The sequence below is a fragment of the Chelonia mydas genome, chromosome 8 (genome assembly GCF_015237465.2).
Source record: "Chelonia mydas isolate rCheMyd1 chromosome 8, rCheMyd1.pri.v2, whole genome shotgun sequence".
Lineage (NCBI taxonomy): Eukaryota > Metazoa > Chordata > Testudines > Cheloniidae > Chelonia > Chelonia mydas.
Genome location: NC_057854.1, coordinates 95,112,786 through 95,132,537, shown reverse-complemented (window position 1 = coordinate 95,132,537; position 19,752 = coordinate 95,112,786). Strand labels below are relative to the sequence as shown.

The following is a 19,752-nucleotide window of genomic DNA, read 5'->3' as shown; positions in this document are numbered from 1 at the left end:
AACAGAATCATTATGACAGGTTTCAGAGTAGCAGCCGTGTTGGTCTGTATTCGCAAAAAGAAAAGGAGTACTTGTGGCACCTTAGAGACTAACAAATTTATTTGAGCATAAGCTTTCGGGAGCTACAGCTCACTTCATGCATCCGATGAAGTGAGCTGTAGCTCACGAAAGCTTATGCTCAAATAAATTTGTTAGTCTCTAAGGTGCCACAAGTACTCCTTTTCTTTTAACAGAATCATTGTAAAGAGACTGGTCATACTTACTGTGCAAGCCTAATTTCAGATGGTCTTCAATTTTCATAAAGTCATTTAGAATCGATGTTAATATGGACCTCAGACTGGAATCTGTTGGTTTATCCTCTGCACCCAGCTGCCCTGGGGGCTGATGCCATAAAAGCCTAAACCAAACATTGCAACAATTGTTTTTCAAGTACGATAACCATATGCTGTAGATCACTGGTTCTCAAACTAGGGAATGGTTTCCAAGGGAGGAGCGGGAATGTGTCAAGGGAGGTCTGAGCTGTGTAGGGTTTTTTTGTTTGTTTTTTAAAGAGCTCTGGCTGTCAGCCCTGGGTGGCTGGGGCTTGTGCAGGAAGGCGACGCGCAGCTGGGAGATGGGGACAGCTGGAGTCCTGCTGCTCAGCCTTCTTCCCTGCCCTCAGTCCCTCACTTGGAGTTGGTGGGACTCTGGCTGTCAGCCACAGGGTGGCAGCAGCAGTGCAGAAGTAAGGGTGGCAATGGGATGTTATCTGCTATGAAAAGTGATGACATGAAGAGGGGGCCCCAATCAAATAAGTTTGAGAACCACCCCTGCTCTAGATTGTGTGGTTTTCATATATGTCCTTCTCAGATGCCCAAAATATTTAGCTTTTAGTCTGGTGCCCAAAGGTATGCTTATTTTAAGTGTGACTCTGTTCTGCTATGTTTCAGGTAAGTGATTATGGATTTCTTACTCTGTGGATTTGATTCTACTTCTTTATAATGGAGTTTTTCCTTTTTGTAAACTGTTAACTCTAAGGGCTCACAGTAATCTTTTGTTTTACACAAGTCTATGTAGGAGGAGAATTTGAGCCCACTACATCTACTGTTTGTGTGTAATGAGACTTTTATCTAGTCACTGTGTTGATAAGCTTTTCTTCTTTTTATTCCTATTTAGTCCTCTAGACCTGATACAGCTAAGGTACAGTGAGCTCAATTCTATTCCCTCATGTGCTTTATCAACAGAATTGTTTAGGAAGTTCTATTTATTTGTACCAGTCCAGGCAACCTCAAGGCAATGAGGATGCATGACTCACTAAGGGCATAATTTTATCTGTAAAATCTTTTTACGGGGCAGGTGTTACAGGTGCAGAATGGGAAGAATCCATCTTCCCTTGTAGATGTGGTCGTTATAAAACTATATTTTAAATTAAGCTCGTAGTATGTTAAAAAATCATGAGTCAAGCTCTTCAAAATCATGAAATGGGCTTTAAAATCATAAGATTATGTAAAAATAATAGTGTTCTTTTTATTTGCCTTCTGCTTTTTGAGCCCTTGTGGCACTAGGGTCACATTTTGAAGCTTTCTCTACAGTCACACAGGCTCAAAACTTACTTTTCTTTAACACTAAAAGTTGAAATCATCACCTGTCCCCTTGGCTTTAGGAGCTGAGGCATTTTAAGGAAAACAGTAATTATGACCATCAAGCCAAAATCATGAGCGTTGGCAATACTGAGCTCGTTAGGTTGGAAAAACAGAAATCAGGGAGAAAGAAATATAAAGTTAGCACAAAGAAAAGGAGTAACTGCTATGCATCCGATGAAGTGAGCTGTAGCTCATGAAAGCTCATGCTCAAATAAACTGGTTAGTCTCTAAGGTGCCACAAGTACTCCTTTTCTTTTTTTGTAGCACCTTAGCGACTAACAAGTACTCCTTTTTGCGGATACAGACGAACAGGGCTGCTACTCTGAAACCTGTCATAAAGGTAAGGGCTTGGGTGGTGTATTTTAGCACGCAGCGCCGTTAGGGGTTTGAAGTTATCCCTCAGTGAAGACCACGCTCCGCATCTGTAAGTGACCAGACAGGTACCAGGAAGTTAGGACTCAAGGAGGCCATAACCCCCCTGCTTCCTCCCAAAAGAAGGCCCGTACGAGCGTGGGAAGTGGAAGGGAAGGGCAGGGACGAGGCGAGTTCCTGGGGCCACGCGGCATCGGGCGGGAAGGGGAGCTGAGCCCCTGCTGGGTTCGCCCCATCCATAGCTCTGAGCTCGACCGTGTTCCCTGCCCCGAGCTCGGGCAGCCCCGCCCCGGAAGCGAGCGGCTCGGCGCCTGCGCTGTGGCCCGGCTGGGCTCCCGGCTTTCCCGGCAGCGAGGCTGGCGGCCCCGAGCGCCCCGCTGGGCAGAGGAAGAGGCGCGAAGAGGGCTGGGGCGGCGGGTGTCTCTGCTGCGCAGGCCCGAGCCCGTCGCGCGGGCGCCGCCGCCTGCCCGGCCCGCCATGGTGCGGTTCCTGCACGTCCAGAACCGGCAGCGGGCGCCGCCGCCCATCTGCAGCGACTGCCCCGCCGTCCAGGTGCGGGGCTGCGTGGGGGGCACTGCGGGAGGGGGGCGCTCTCCTTTCGGGTCCGAGTCCCCCCGCGGAGGGGGCCGGGGATCCCCGCGGGGGTCGCTCTGCGTAGGGCTGTGGAGCGCGAACGTGCCCCAGAGTCACTGGATTCGAGGCTGGTCCGTTTCTGTCTGAATCAAACTCCTCCCCTGGGAATCAGGCCTCTGGGAGATTCGGGGGTGTAGCTGGACTAAAGCACCCGCGCTGATTGCCACCCTTTAAAAAAGGGGATCATTGACTCTGCTAAAGTGTGGGGTGAGTCGGAGCTGTTACACGTGTGCCCACGGCAGCCGTCCCTTTAAATCCTGACTTCTGCGCCTTACACATTCCTATCAAACTAAACTAAGTTGAAGTAGACTGTTCAGGATGGAAGATCCATGCATTTGAAATAGGGGTGGAATGAGGATGTCTCTGGCCTGTATTAATATGCAGTTTATTCTGTCTGACAACTTATCTGGAGGAGCATCCACAATCACAACGTACGCCTGACTGGATGCTTTCATGGCTACGCAGCAAGAGAATTTTCAGTTTGGAGTCTGAGCAGGACCTTTTCATAAAATTTCTATTGATGTCAAGGTGTGGAGGGCTTGCAGGTTTGGTTCCTTGGAGTCTGAGGTCTACCATAATAGGTGGCTGTCTCAATCTCTGTAATGCTCGCCCATTGTGATATGTATTGAGCTATATCAAGTTGATAGTGGAGCTGGAATACTTTGCTTTAACCTCAGTTAATCATTGTGAAAGTGTTTTGGTTGGTTGTAATTTGATTAATGTCTTATTAATACGTGCAGGGTTTTTTATTTGCTCATAACAGGCTGAGGCATCTCCATACTCTTTACTTGACATCTCTTTGAAAGCGCTGACTGCTGACCTAGAGAAGTTTTGTACTGAGAGGCAAGATGGAACACTATGCTTGAAAGAATCTGAAAGACTTCCCCAAGAAGTAGCTGATCGATTGCTGCAGACTATGGCATTTCATGGTAAGACTTGGGATCAGCAAGTGTAGATCTGGTGGAAAAGTTGGATGTCGGGCACTTTAGTCATTTGAGTTGTATTTTTAACATCTGAAATCTTGGAATAATACCATCTCACACTTTCTTTTTCACCTCATATTTCATCTGGCAATCTAATCACCACCACCTTCAGAAAGTTTGTTCTTTTTACCTTGCCCCCAAACTCATTTCTCTTGAATGAGAAGTCATGGGAATAGGATTTATGTATAAAAGCTTGGGAATAATTACCAGATTTGGTATATTTAAGTATTGTATATTGACTGCAGTAAGGAAAGCAAGTTATATTGTCACCCTGTGACTTACTGATGAACTGGTTCATTTCAGGTTAACTAATTTATAGTTACACTTGTATATTTTTCCCTGTTGGCAAAGTTCAGGTAAAATATGTCACAATCTAGCCTAGTCCTCCTCTCTGAACAGACCCCTGTGTATGGTGTCTGGAGCCAGTCAGTGAGTCCCATGTGCTTCTAAGGCCTCTGGGTTTGGGTAGGAACTGATCATTGTTCCTAGCGCTGGGTCTCTCAACCATACTCCTTGGTTTTGAGTCTATCAATGTACAATGCTATTGTGAGGTTATAATCAAATTGGGGTTCACAAAACAAATTTGTGTCAAATTGTACATTCCATTTTATCTCCCAGAGTGTCACAGTACACATCTAAAGACAGCAGCTACCAAGGATGGAAGGGAATTATTTAAGGTAGCACAAAAGTGTAATGTACGACAGGGTTCGGTCTTGTCATCGTTGTTCACAGTGTATGTCAGCCTGCTGATTGAGATGGAGATTTTTGACTGTTAAATTATTTTTGGTTTAGATGTTTTAGGAAAGACAATTATCTTACAAAAGGAGGACATTGCGGGGGGGGGGGTTTTGTATGATTTAATAACCTTCATACAGTTCCCAGGTACTTCTTGTCATAGGTTTTGTGACATTAAATACTTAGAAGTAATAGGATGAAATTAAGAAAATGAAAACATAGGATGTGGAATCATCTTTTAAGGGTGGAAGGCCCTTCAGTTGGGACAATTAAAGCTAGATTGAGGAAAGCACTAGGAAAAAGTAGTGCACAAAACATTCCGGTATTTAGCTGTTTATACTCTAATCAAGTAGGATTTACGCAACAAATCTGTAATTAAAAATCCCAACATCATCTCTTCCAGACTAACCCTGAGAATTCTGTCTCATCTTTGCTTTTGCTTGCTGGTTGTGTTTTTTCTTGATGTTTCATTGGTTAACATCATGGATAAAGTGCACACCATGGTTGAAATGATAAGAAACGCATTCCAACAAATGTTTAAATGTTATACCGTACTTCCTAATTTAAAGAACAACTTAAACTAATCTTAACAAACCTTTTCTCCCCTTTCACAAATAACTGAGGCTTGTGGATTTAAATGCTGCCTGATCATTTTAAAATGGTCATGTTAAAATATGTACCATACATGATAATTCTCACATTTTTAACATAGTCCTGACTGTACCCATAATCTGTTTTCCTGTAGAAATGGTGTCCTGATTTACTAGGATATAAGTATAGGGTTGAAAATCTACGTATGCTGTATTTGTAAAGGAACTCTTGGAAAGATGTGATTGAAAAGCTAACCACCGGTGGATGCTTGAATTTGAGGAACAGCTAAAGGACCGTTATCTTATTCTTTCCCATTTCTCTTGCTCTTCTCACAAGTACACAGTTGTGACTTTAAGGAGGAATTTTTATGGTTCTGTTAGGTCTCTAACAAGGTGGAATGTCAGTGTGTATATAAATACCATTTAACGTGAAAGTAGAGCATCAGGGAGTTTGTACTTCAAGTTATAGTATGTTTTTACTCTGAAATACTTATTGTATAATGAACAGTATAGAACATAATGAAGATTTTTAGTCAGAATAGAGAGTTTAGCACATTTTAATATATTTAATAACCGTGTTTCCACCAAGCCCACAAAGGTGAGCTCCCCTGCGTCCAATGTAAAAGAATGTATTCCTTGCCACATACATGTTCAGGATGTAATACGTGTGTTTATTGTGAGGAAGGCTATAACACTTCATCAGTTCACTGCCATAAGCCTGTTTGAGGATTAAAAACATGAGGAAGGAGAAACGGCTCCTTTCAAAATCCTAATGCAGAAAGAGTCCACCAGCAGTGGGCACAGCTGGCAACTGCAGCTTTACATTTAGGACAGGCTGGGTCAGTTCTCACTAGTGTCCTGGCAGCAGTGACAGGGACTTGCTGCATAATTTTAAATTGAGGCTCGTATGTACAGTATGTGGGGATTCCAGAATTGTTTTACGTTCTCAATTTCTTCCATTTTTTCTTCTCAATTAGCTAAAGTGTACTGAACATGAGGGACGAAATAGGAGCACTTTCTATTGTTCCATTATGTTGCTGTCTGCTGTAACAGACTTATTGCTGTTTCCCAATAGAGCTGCTGAATGATGGAACTGTGGGCATTTTCCGAGGTAACCAAATGCGCTTGAAACAAGCTTGCATCCGGAAAGCAAAAATATCTGCACTATCTTTCAGAAAAGCATTCTGCCATCATAAGCTAATAGAACTTGATGCTACAGGGATGAATGCAGACATTTCTATTGCGGATATTGTAAGCGGACTTGGTAGCAATAAGTGGATCCAGCAAAATCTTCAGTGCCTTGTACTGGACTCCTTAAGACTTTCCCTGACAAATCCATATGAAAGGTGCTTCAATCGATTGTCTGGTCTTCGTACTTTGAGCATTACCAATGTTCGCTTCCACAATGAGGATTTAGTGGAGATTGCTTCACTTCCAAGGCTGGAAAGTTTGGATATATCCAACACTTCTGTCACTGACATAACTCCACTTCTTGCCTGTAAGGATCGACTTAAGTCTCTCTCTATGCATTATTTGAAGTGTTTAACAATGACTACGCCCCAAGTCTTGGATGTCATAAGAGAACTAAAGTATTTGAACCACCTTGATATTTCGGACGATCAGCAGTTTACATCTGACATACCAGTCTCTTTACTAGAGCAGAAAGACATCCTACCTCACCTAGTGTCTTTGGACATTTCTGGCAGTAAATACATTACTGATGAAGCTGTAGAAGCATTTGTCAAACAGCGACCTGCAATGCAGTTTGTGGGACTACTTGCTACTGATGCTGGCTACTCTGATTTCCTTTCTGGAGAAGGAAACTTGAAGGTTTGAGTTTAAAAAAATAAAAATAAAAATTACACATTTGCATGCAAAGGGACTGTGATCTACTGTGTTGAGTGTAGGAAGTAGAGCCAGGAACTCTGAATCCTACTCCCATTGGGGCAAAGAAAGAGTACAGGAAGAGGAGCAAAGATACGTTATTTGGCTCTTCTTTGCCCCACTTCTCTCTGACTAATCCTGTCCTCCTAATGAAAGTAACTTTGAGACTAAATCTAATAAAGGTCAAAACAGTTTGTGCAGTTAACAGTTGAGCTTGTTGAATATCAGGGATGGAAAAAAACAAAAATTAAAACAAAGTTGATTAATTCAATGAAAAAGACAAAAGAAGTTGTAGATTAACATTACTAGTGATTGCCCAGCTCTGTTCTGCCACCCAAAGTTAAAATGAGTAAAAAATTGAATTGAGACAGGCAACTGAGCTGAGGTGGGATCAGTTTTGTTTAGTGGTCTTGCCTAGATGCATTTGTCACCAATATGGAGCACTAACAAACTGCTGTGTTGTATCTGAACTATTTCTCTGGCTCTGGACAGAGCTCAGGATTGAGATCTTTGAACAGAAGGCACTGTCACAATGCAAAGAATTTATCTGGAAAATTTTCAAAGTATATTCTTAGATTACTACATGTGAGTTATAGCTCGGGGGTGGGCAAACTATGGTCCATCAGATCTTTTAATCCGGCCTTCAAGCTCCCGCTGGGCGGCTCCCAGAAGCCAGGCTCTGTACAGCTCCTGGAAGCAGTGGCCTGTCCCCGCTCCATCTCCTACGTGTAGGGGCAACCAGGGACTCCATATGCTGCCCCCGGCCCAAGTGCCAGCTGCTTGAGATAAGTGCCACCCGGAGCCTGCGTCCCAATCCCCTGCCCCAGCCCTGATCCCTCTCCCACCCTCTGAACCCCTCAGTCCCAGCCCAGAGCACCGTCATGCACCCCAAACCCTTCATCCCTAGCCCCATCCCAGAGCCTGCACCCCCCTGCATCTCAACCCCCTGATCGAGCCTGGAGCCCCCTCCTGCACTCCAAACCCAGATGTGTCCCTCAGGCCAAAAAGTTTACCCACCCCTGTTATAGCTAGATGACAGCTTGCTCATTGTAACGTTATATTTTGAAGGGTTTTGGATAAGACTAATTTATTTGCACCATTTCAAAAGATCCAAAAGATCCAACTTGTCAAAGGTAAGGTGAAATTTTCCAATTAAACATCAGTGTATTAACTGTTTTATGCCCCCAGGTATCGGGAGGAGCAAATGAGATTCAGATTTCTGAAGCTTTGAAGCGTTACAGTGAACGGTCATACTTTGTGAAGGAGGCTTTCTTTCGTCTCTTCACCCAGACGTGTTTTATGAGAATAACTAAGCCTGAAATCTTAAAGGTAAAAATGAATTGCTGGTGAGAGTAAATATCAGCATATTTGTTGTATCTAGGTATATGTGTATAAAAACCTGTAACTCATCAGGTACACATCCCAGACTCTTCTCCCTTCCCTTGAGTTAGCTAGTATGCTGAGTGGGGTTATTTCAGAAGTACACTTGCAGGAGTAACCCAGGTGCCATAATCTCCTTTCCTGTTGATCATAACTTTCGCAGCAGGGAACAAAGGAAGAGATGGATTTGAAGAGAGTTCATGCTTCTCCCTTCCAGAACTTTAGAGATTAGGGCCAATACCCTTACATGGATTTGGATTTAAATGGGGAGTTGATGAAGACATGCTTTGTTTGTTTCCTCCATTTAGGATTGTGACTGCTACATGATGGACTGGCTGTAGCTTTTTCAGTCAATTCTAGGTAGAACATGTTGACTAGTCCAGCCTGGTAGCTATGAAAGTATGGGTGGGACTGCATCTGGTGCAATTTTGTGGTTAATCAAAGATCACAGAAGACATTCCTGGACACTTCATAGGTGTCCTGGAGAAGCAGTGAAGGACTGCCCTCTTGCCATCCCCAATACTCATTCTCTATTGGCTATTGGAGGTCAGATGCTATCAGGTGCAGTTATAGATTCTGCCTCTTCCCCAAAGTGTTCCCCCTGTTCACAATAATATCACCTCCAACTCCCCCCAAATTTAGTTTGGGTCACCGTCCTTTCACATCCTGTGGATAGTAGGACATATCATGAAATAGGAAAAACTCACACCCTTCTCTAGATGGTATGATTACAGAATAGAATTGTTGATCGCTATTACAATCCTACTGTGCTGCTAAGAGGGTGCACTGCTGGGTATACTTGTTGCTTTTGGTTAAAAACCATTTAAAAGATTCTGTAATCATAATCAGAAGTGCATCATAACTTGTACAATGCAGTATTGTGGCTGGCTTACAAAATTAGAAATATGAGATCTTATTACGTGAACATAACTTTTCTATTTCAGCTTGTGATTATTGGAATGAGAAATCACCCCTTGGACTTGGCAGTGCAGTTAACTGCTAGTGCGTGTTCTCTTAACTTAACTAGACAGGGTCTGTCTGCTGGCATGCCTGTTCGTCTGCTGTCCGATGTGATCCATTTACTACTCAAAGCTGTGGAAAACTTTCCTGAACAACAACAGGTAAAAGGGCAGGGAGCACAATTTTAATTCGCTTCTCCTGACCAGGAGGGCTATATTATGAAGACAGAACAAGTATGTTTCTGCTCTGAGAGGGCTTCATCAGTATTGATGTACTAAGGTTTTGTTCAAATTAAATGAAATGCCATGATTAGCAGAAAAGACCAGATTTGTAGAATCTGTGGGGTTTTTCCCCTAATTTCTCTCTTCTGGTTTGCATCAGTAGAGGCCAACACTAAGGTTGGACGACTGGTGCTCTCTCTACTCTCGTGCAGCTTAACAATTTTCTTTTTTGTTTTACTATTTATAAATTATGTATGGCATTAATTTTAACATTCAGATTCCTCTACAGTGTTAATCTTGCCTTGACATGTTTCATCTTTGCTCTGTATTAGCAGACTTCTTATATGTCAATATAGTATAATGAGTACACTTAATTACACAGAAGAGTAAATCGAGAATAAGTAGTCTGAAATACATAGAAAACTGTCACCTTGCTTGTATGAAAATACAGGAAATGCAGGTTGGACTCCTGGGAAAGTCAGGATACTGACAGGTGTGTTATAAAGCATGTTCTATTATTCTTAACCAATATTTGTGAATTGGTGTAAGTGGTAAAGTGCCGTAAAATTACTCCTGAATTTTGAAGAAGAACAAACAACAAAAAACTCTGCTTGCATCACCGCTGAAAGTCTCCTGCTTTTCTATGCAATCAAATGTGGAGCTACATCATAACTAAAATCTCAATTCTCTTTGAGACATGGGCATCATTCACAGCTAGGGAAATATTGAAGCAGTGACAGGCATTTTAAGTACTGTATTGGAAACAGGTATAATTAGTAGATATTTACTAATCAAAGTTACCTTTCAAGCTAGCTGTCCTCTGTACAATGTAGAAATCTCTCTTGCTGTATAAAGAGTCTTGCAGTATTCTTGCTGTCATGAGGCTTGAGATGCATTTTAGTATTGGCATAACTTAAAGAGAATTATTAGAAGCTTGTCTTTGAGCAAGCAGGTGAAATTGGTCTGGCACAAATTCAGTCATTATTTCCTCCACAGCAATTTGATTTTTTTAGTTTCTGTTCAGAGACAAGAAATAGCAGTTTCCAATACTTGTCATTCCACATCCAGGACTGATGGGTAGTGCGCTCTGTGTGGGTAACTGAATTGTGGTAGCTTGAGATCTCCGACTTACTCCTATCCTCTCAGAAGTCAAAAAAGCTAACAATGCTAGTAACCATTAGGAAAGGGATAGCTAATAAGAGAGCAAATATCATAATGCCACAATATAAATCGATGGTACACCCACACCTTGAGTACTGTGTGCAGTTCTGGTTGCCCCCTCTCAAAAAAAGATATATTAGAAGTGGAAAAGGGCAACAAAAATGATTACAGGTATGAAACAGCTTCCGTATGAGGAGAAATTTAAAAGACTGAGATTGTTCAGCTTGGAAAAGAGATGACTAAGAGGGGATATGGTAGAGGTCTATAAATGGTTTGAATAGGGAATTATTTACCCTTTCACATAACCAATGAATTAATAGGCAGTAGTTTTAAAACAAACAAATGGAAGTACTTCTTCACATAACACGCAGTCAACCTGTGGAACTCATTGCCAGGGGACATTGTGAAACCCAAAAGTCTGATTGGGTTAAAAAAGAATTCGATAAGTCCATGGAGGATAAGTCTATAACTGGCTATTAGCCAAGATCATGGTCACAACCTCATGCTCTTGGCATCCCTAAACCTCTGACTGCCAGAAGCTGGAACTGGATGAAAGGGGATGGATCACGCAATAATTGTTTTTTCTGTTGTCTCTTTGAAGCCACTGGCATTGGCCACTGTCAGAAGACAGGATGCTGGGCTAGATGGATAATTGGTCTGACCTGTATGCCCCTCTTACATTATTATGAGATAGCACACACTGAGTAATGGTTAGTGGCAGCAATATTCATGTGCTTTCCTTGAATCCAGTCCATGCTGATAGCAAAGGCTGTTAAGGAAATGCTTTAGATCCAAAGCTGTGATACAGCCAACTGTAATCTTGTAGGATGGTAATAGTCTGCCTTTCTTGCAGCACTGATTCATGCAGCTGATCCTGACCCTTGAGGAGAGAGGTTAAAGCTGGTAGTGGGGACTTGGATTGAGATTTTACAAAGAGGTCCAATTCTTAGACTTCTTTGAATACTGATTAAAAAAATTTCACAGCAAGATACAATTAACATCCTCCCCACTCCAAAAACCTCCTTATATGATAAAGTTAAGAAACAAAACTGGACTCATTAATATCATACTTGTAGGGGAGATTGCATTATCTGTACTGCAGAAGCCTTTACATTGTTTAAGATTTTGTTTATGGTATCTCAAGTCCATCCGTTGCTTGTTTAATTATTTGTGTCTAATAATACAATACATGGTTCCCTAATAATTAGTGAACTGCAAAATTATTATAAAATAAAATATAAGAGAGAGCTTCTTTAACTTCATAGAATCTTTTCCTCCCCCCACAAACAGCTGCAGAAGAATTGCCTCCTTCTACTATCTAGTGTCAGGATCCTTCAAGATGTTCCATTTAACAGGTAACTGACAACCCAGTAAATTGAAATAGGATGTCAAGCAGCATATCAAATATTTGGAACAAAAGTTTGATTTTTCTCTCTTTTTTTTTTTTTATCATAACTTTCATCTTTAAACTTTCTTTTGGGGCTCCTCAATTAACTAGACTTCTGAATTGTCATTCAGAAATTTTAGATTTGCTTCCTAGGGCCTGATTTTTGCTTACAGTCTCATAAACTGCAAGTAACTCCACTGAAGCTGATGGTGTTACATTTGTACAAAGCTGGTGAGAGATCAGACTGGCAGTAAAATCTTGGCCCAATTGACGTCAATGGCAAAAATCCTGTTGACTTTGGAAGGGCCAACACTTCAAGGTTTCTAGCTCCCTGGACATGTTCATCTGCTGGAGGCTGGGGGAGGGATAGCTCAGTGGTTTGAGCATTGGCCTGCTAAAGCCAGTGAGTTCAATCCTTGAGGGGGCCATTTAGGGATCTGGGGCAAAAATTGGGGATTGGTCCTGCTTTGAGCAGGGGGTTGGACTAGATGACCTCCTGAGGTCCCTTCCAACCCTGATATTCTATGATTCTATGATAGGCAGTTGTCTTGTATTTGACTTCAGTGATCTTTCTTATCTGGCAATGGTGTTAATACACTATTGATGACGTTGTGTGCAGCGTTTTGGTAGCCATGGTGGTCCCAGGACAGTAGAGAGACAAGGTGAGCGAGGTAATATCTTTTATTGGAACAACTGTTGGTGCGAGAGACCAGCTTTCGAACTACACAGAGCTCTTTCTCATGTCTTCCTGAAAAAGAGTTCTGTGTAGCTCGAAAGCTGTTGTCTCTCACCAGCAGAAGTTGGTCCTATAAAATATTACTTCACCCACCTTGTCTCTCCATGGATGACATTGGCAATTGACTGCCTGGAGGGAGGAATGGGTGAAGGAAGCAGAAGGTGCAAGTGGAGGATTCTTTTCTCTGACAGGAAGAAAGGGAAACCTTTCTTCAGATGGGGAGAGGGGGTTTGCTGGTAGTTCTCCTCTTAGTAACAAAAGGCCTCACTCATGCATTAATAATGAGTTATTTACTGTTGCTCACTTACTCATTTTTTAGATAACCTTTTAAAACTATTGGATCCTTCTTAGCATCTTGCTTGTTGCCTGATCAAAGGTTGCTCTAAATTAGTCTTTGTTATTGCCCGTTTTGGGGGGGGGAAATATGCAAAAAACAAGCTTGTGCTTTTCTATCCTTTGGAAACTAAGCATGTTTCCTTCAGTTTCCAGAGGTCAGTATGAGAACCCTAGAGTCTGAGATGCAAGATGAAATTTAAATTTTGTATAACTTACACTCTGCTGTCATAATCTAGGTTTGAAGCTGCCAAACTTGTTATGCAGTGGCTGTGTAACCATGAAAATCAAAATATGCAGAGGATGGCGGTGAATATAAGCTCTATTCTAGCTTTGAAGGTATGTGACTTAAATTTGGAAATGTTAAAACTTCTGTTTCCTAATTTCCAACAGATATTTCAGATACTCATGTGACATTATTTACTTGCAGCTTTCATCTGAGCAAACAGCCCAACTTAGTGCAGAGCTCTACGTCGTTGTGGGGGTGAGTTGCACATCTCTGTGACATTCTTTATTACCAGGTATTAAACCAACATCATGTGAGAAATGACTCAGTTCTGAGCAACCCACATTTGTACAGCACAGAGCGTGATGGGGCTTACGGTCTTTTGGTGCTTTCACAATATCAATACGAATAATTACTAATGTCTGCAATGAGACTCAAAGCCAAAATCTAACACCTCATTTTTTGCTTTTTCCTTTACAGGAACTTCTTGAAATAGTTGAACAGAAAACAAATTTGAATGAAGTAGATACTACTTTCATGTTTACCCTTAGTGCGCTTTGGAATCTCACTGATGAATCCCCTACCACGTGTAGGCACTTCATTGACAACCAAGGGTTAGAACTCTTCATGAGAGTTTTAGAGGTGAGCGTGTGACTGATTGTGGTAGATTGCTAGCATACATTGAAACTCTATTTAATGATTACCTTTGTTTGTCTTCACAGTGTTTTCCATCTGATTCAGCTATACAACATAAAGTTCTTGGCCTTCTGGTAAGACCAAAATCAAGCTCTGTTTCAAAAGAAACATTAGTTTTCTATTGCTTTCTTCTATTTAACATAGTTAGGAAATACCTGGAGGGCATGTTAACTTCGTTTAGTAAAAAGAGATTTTCTCCCTTAAAATTTAAGAGTATCAGCTTGTATCCTTAGGCACTAAGTTTCTCAGCATCACTTTTACATTACACTGATTTTCTGAAAACCATTTTACAGTACATGGATTAAAATAGGAACAACCATTCAGTAGTCAAGGCATTTCCCTCAATACTTCCGCAGAGGTTAGGGGGGCAAGTGAAATGAGTACAAGTACCCAAAAGAAGATAAAGGTCCAATTCTGCTACTCCTGCACCCGATGGCAAAACTCTTCTTAAATTCTGGATTGGACTCAAAATTAAGTTATGTAATAAAATATGAACTGTAGGTCAGGGTTTGGTGGTGCGTGGTTTTTTTGCTTCAGTTTGATTTTCAGGTATTGAAGCTTTCAGAGAAACAACGGTGTTGTGATAGAAAATGGGAGGTATAAGGCCCATAATCCTTCAGAAAAAATTTATTTACTTATCGTAATGCTTATTAACGTTGTATAGGCTGTTTATCTTGTGCACACTGATTTTTTTTCACCTATTCTGTCTTACAGAACAATGTAGCAGAAGTGAGAGAGCTTCAGTCTAAACTAATGTGGAAGGACTTCATAGACTGTCTTAGTGAATTATTGTGTAGTGCTGAGATAGAAGTCAGTTTCTTTTCAGCTGGGATTATTGCTAATTTACTATCTAGAGGAGAGCAGGCCTGGACACTGAGTCAAACCCAAAGAAAATCTCTGATTGAACAACTGGTACGCTGGCTAAAACTGATACCCTAGTTTTATTCTAGTACAGTGCTTGCACTGTTTACTGTAAATATTATAATATTTAGTTTTGTCTCTTTACAGCATTCAACCATTTTGAAGTGGCCAGCACCAAAATGTAAGATGATAGCATTGGTTGCCTACAGGTAATGAATTTGGAATAATGTCTTGACGATATTAACTCTTGTACTGTTTCTGAAGTTTGTGTACTTATTGTATTCCTGCTGCTGCTGCCGCCAACCTCTTCACCCTAAATGTTCTCCTGTATGGAACACTGCTTTTGTGGCAGATCTCTTGGACACGTTTGTGTAGGGGAGAAAAGCCATTTTGGAGCCTGCTGAAATACTGTTCTGAGTAGTTCTAACCAGCTAAAATAACAAATACCATTCACTGGAACCAGATTTGGGTCCTGCACCTATGACTTCAACATCCCAAGCCTTTTTTTTAGGAGCATATAAATTGCTATGCTGCATTACACTGGTGGTTTATAGTCTAGTATCCTCTGTGAGAGTGCCCAGTACTTCCAGATGTTTTAGAGGAAGTTGCAAGATACCCCCGAGCTGAAAATTTATAGAATAATTGGGCTGTTAAAGGATGTTTTTGCCTAACTTCTGTCCGTTAGAAATTGGCTTAAATCCTGAAGCATGTGGTTTTCTCTTTTTAAAATAATAAAAACAACCACAACCTAATGTAATTGTGGCTGCTCCCATTAGCCATAAGGCTGTCTTAAAGCTTTATAAATCCTGCCAAGGCGTTAGCCTCTCATGAATGAGTTCCATAGGTAACTCTTGTTGAGGTGTTTGTTTTTTTTTTAAATTTTCCTTGAATTAGTATTAATGGCTTTCAGTTTTGTCCCCTTTTTTCTTATTTAGAGTATACATGGGAATGTGATTTTTTTTTTTCCCATATTCTATTAATTATTTTATATATCTTTATCCCTTCTTGTTCATCTATGATCTAAACTAAACAATCCCAATCTCTTTCTGTATGGAAGTCTTTCCATGCCTATCATCACTTCTTACCTATTTACAGAATCATATAAATGTATGGCTAGAAGGGACCTTGAGCAGTCATCTAGTCCAGCCCCGTGTGCTGAGGTAGGACCAAATAAACTAGACCACCCCAACAGATGTTTGTCTAATCTGTTCTTAAAGACCTCTGATGATGGGGATTCTACAACCTCCCTTGAAAGCCTATTCCAGAGCTTGAACTATCCAATTTTTTCCTATCTAACCTAAATATCTTTTACTGTAGATTAAGTCCAATACTTATTATCCTACCTTCATGGACATGTAGAACAACTGATCACCGTCCTCATTATAACAGCCTTTAACATATTGGAAGACTATTCTCAGGTCCCTCCTCTGTCTTCTTTTCTCAAGACTAAATATGTCCAGTTTTTTTTAACCTTTCCTCATAGGTCAGATTTTCTAAACCTTACATAATTTTTGTTGCTCTTCTCTTGACACTCTCCAAATAGTCCATATCTTTCTAAAGTGTGGTGCCTAAAACTGAACACAGTACTGCAACTGAGGCCTCACCAGTCCTAAGTGTAATAGGACAGTTACCTCCTGTGTCCTACATATGGCCTACGTTCTCTGTAACTCAGTCTTTACCTCATGATTTGAAGACTTCAGTAACTCAACCGGAGGTTAGAAGTCTATTACAGGAGTGGATGGGTGAGGTTCTGTGGCCTGCAGGATGTCAGAGTAGATGATCATGATAATCCCTTCTGGCCTTAAAGTCTGAGTCTGTGTGACACTTCCATTAATTCAGCCCAGAATATTAGTCTTTTTTGCAACTGTGACCACATCTAGATCACATTTCCTTAGCTTTTTTTTATGAGAATGTCACATGGGACTGTGTCAAAAGCCTTAATATAAAATCAAGATGTATCATGTCTGCTTCGCCCCATATCCGCTACACCAGAAATTATGTCAAACAGGGAAATTAGATTGGTTTGGCACACTTTGTTCTTGTCAAATTTACTTTTACAGGGCATTTACTTACCCTGTTGTTCCCTCTGTGTTTACAAATCTATTGTTTAATAATTAATTCCAGTATCTTTCCAGGTGTCAAAGTTAGGCTGACTGTTCTGTAATTCCCTGGGTCCTCACCCATCCTCCATGAGTTCTGGAAGATAATTGCTTATGAAATACTTTTATTGCTGCTGCTATTAGAGAGTGACTAGAACTAGCCACAGTATTCCAGAGGAGGGTCTACCATTGACTTCCATAATGGTATTACAGTGTCTTTAGTAGTACTTTCCTATCCCTCTTGATACACAGCCTCCCTCTTTAGTCACTTTTTTGACTGCCACACTTGATTTCTGGGGTGTTTTAATATTTAATGCAGAATCCAACAATGTGTATGAGAATACCTGAAGCTTAATGTGCAGAGACAGCATAGTTACTCTGAAATAAAGGTATCCAGTATCACCATGACTTTGCCAAATATATTTCTCTTTTTAACCCATAGATCCCTTAGTCCTTTCTATCCATTACTTGACTGCTTCACGATATCGGGGGTTCAGCTGTGGGCAGTGTGGGCCATGCAGCATGTCTGCTGTAAAACTCGTATGTATTCAACTTTACAGTTTAATCTTTTAATATGAAATTGGATGGTTCTCATTTTCACTCATAAGCCTGTTGGATAAGTACATCAAAGTTTAAGTCATTCTTTGCTGATCTCTTATTCGTATAGGGTTCATTTTGGATATTAAACAGTAGTCCCATTACATTCAATGACTCAAAACATTGTAACAAGCTGTTTTTAATAAAACTAGTTTGATTCAAAATCCTGTTCCAGGTAATCTGAGAAATGTTGACCCTCCCCTCTATACTTAACAATGTTATTATTCTAAGGGTGGTATTTCCAAAAGCACTTGCTGTTAGCATTATTCTGCCATCATAAATGGGAACAGTCAATCCAATGCTGAGTACTATTTAAAATCCTATCTAATATTGTGCATGTCAATTTAACTGCATCACTAATTATGTAGTCTAAATATTGGCTGAAGTCAGAGGCAGGATAACTGGATTAGTTAACACTTTCTCCTAATGTAATTTTGACACTCTCTTGGCAAAGTCCCTAATAAAGATGCACACACTCTGTTTCATTTCAGCTGCCAGGTACTGTAGCATGTTAATTGAAGAAGGTGGCTTGCAGCACTTGTATGACATCAAAGAAAACAATCAGACTGATCCAGATGTCCTGCGAATCAACAGTGAGATACTAGACACTGTAGAGACACACATGATGTACTATGGGAGACCTAAAGGTTTAAAGAAGCCACAAACCAAATCAAATGGATAGTTGTAGGTATAACTCTAATTTTTTCCTTTGTTAAAATCCTTCACAAACTGTACTGAGAATATCTGGTACGGCTGATCACTGCTTAAGATGGGCATTCCTATAAGAGTACTGCTGCTTGCGTTGAGGGCTTGTACAGCCAGAATCCTCTAGGAATGGCTCATTTTGTGACTTGACTTTTGAGGTGGGACATCATGAGGCTTTGGGATAGATTTTTAAAGGTATTTAGGTGCCTAAAGATGTAGATAGGTGTGTAGATTCTTCTGAAAATCCCACCAGATGCTTATCTGCATCCTCAGTTGCCTAAATACATTTGAAAATCTGGCCCTTCACACCCTTCAGTTACTGTTTGGAAACTGCTCCCATTTGGTTAGTCAGGCAGGGCTTGAGCAGAATGCTATGTGCTTGCAAGTCAGCATTTTTACACTCAAGTCTTTGTGCTCACTTTTCACTGTGACCAAAGTGTGCCAAGGGCCATCCCCAACTGAATCTTCAAAGTCACTTGTTCTGTTTCTCGTAAGCTGTGTCCCTTTTCTAGTCTTGCCAACACTGGACCACTATCCTATTCTTTCCATGCCGCATCAACAATGTTTGGAATGATATCTGTGGTGTAGAAAGGAATAACTGGATCAGCTCCACTAGAGGTATGCAATAGGAACGGCAGGAGAAAACTTTAAAAATTAATCAAAAGTTAGGAGTAGAGAGCTTCTGCACACCCTCACCAAAAAACCAAAAACAAACCAAACATGAAACTCAGTGGTAAGAAAATACCTGAGATTACCTGTTTCTAATATAGTACGCAGAATATTTGGTCTGTTTACAGGCAGACTAACTATTGCTTTAGTGTTTCCAAATTCTGTCTTTAGCAGTGCACATGCTTTCCCACTGACTTTAGTGGGAGTAAAATACAGGTCATGGGAGGGTAGAATTTGACTGTGTTGTGCAGTGAATTATATCCCCAAAGAATTATAGTTGAAAATATCACCAACGTTCTGTGTAAATCTTATTGCTATGAAATTGTAAATTTAAAATTTAACTATAATGGGAGTCTTCCAAAGGCTTTTTTAAGTTTTCATATAATAAAATATAAAAAGCAGGTCTAAGACTAGCACTTACACATGTATGGAAATAGTTCTGTTGAAAGAAATGGAGACTGTGCAACATGCAAGCGTCTTGATTTAAGTGTAATCGTTGAAGTAAATGGTGCCATGAATTCAGGTTTCTATTGTTTTATTGTTCCATAAGTGTCAACTTTCTGGAAAGAATATGTGGGTGAGGTTGCTCTGCACTGTTTGAGTACTGGGAAATTCCAGTGTGGTTTCCCTTCCCTTAATCAACTCATCTCACCCCCTCCCCCTTTTTTTTTTAATTCACATCAAAGTACAGTAAAAATCCATCACACTTACATGGTGATGCTGGATGTTTTACATATTTATCTTTATCCAAGGTAGTTAAGTGAATTTTATCAGATTTACTTGTCCCGCTGTTCATATTTCAGGTGAGTCAACTTTCATTTTCAGAGTGTTAGAAATCTAAGTATTACAACTTTAGTAGTATAGGACATTCTTTAACTGGTTTAATTGAAATGATTTAAGTC

General features: G+C 40.7%; 1 protein-coding gene across 1 annotated transcript; it reads left to right on the top strand.

The window, feature by feature from the left end:
- Positions 1 to 2,130: 2,130 nt before the first annotated feature.
- LOC102931615 (protein zyg-11 homolog B) lies at positions 2,131 to 19,368 on the top strand. The gene is made up of 14 exons (XM_037907528.2): positions 2,131 to 2,546; positions 3,391 to 3,556; positions 6,011 to 6,765; positions 8,008 to 8,148; positions 9,144 to 9,320; positions 11,832 to 11,896; positions 13,237 to 13,336; positions 13,428 to 13,481; positions 13,704 to 13,865; positions 13,946 to 13,993; positions 14,634 to 14,831; positions 14,928 to 14,989; positions 17,322 to 17,419; positions 17,968 to 19,368. The coding sequence occupies exons 1-14, from the start codon at positions 2,472 to 2,474 to the stop codon at positions 18,156 to 18,158; spliced, it is 2,292 nt and encodes a 763-aa protein (XP_037763456.1). The 5' UTR covers positions 2,131 to 2,471; the 3' UTR covers positions 18,159 to 19,368.
- Positions 19,369 to 19,752: the final 384 nt, after the last annotated feature.

Coding starts and splice junctions, on each gene's coding strand:
- LOC102931615 (XM_037907528.2), top strand. CDS start 2,472: ATGGTGCGGTTCCTGCACGTCCAGAACCGGCAGCGGGCGCCGCCGCCC. Junction 6,766..8,007: donor CTGGAGAAGGAAACTTGAAG/GTTTGAGTTTAA, acceptor TTATGCCCCCAG/GTATCGGGAGGAGCAAATGA. Junction 8,149..9,143: donor CTAAGCCTGAAATCTTAAAG/GTAAAAATGAAT, acceptor TTTCTATTTCAG/CTTGTGATTATTGGAATGAG.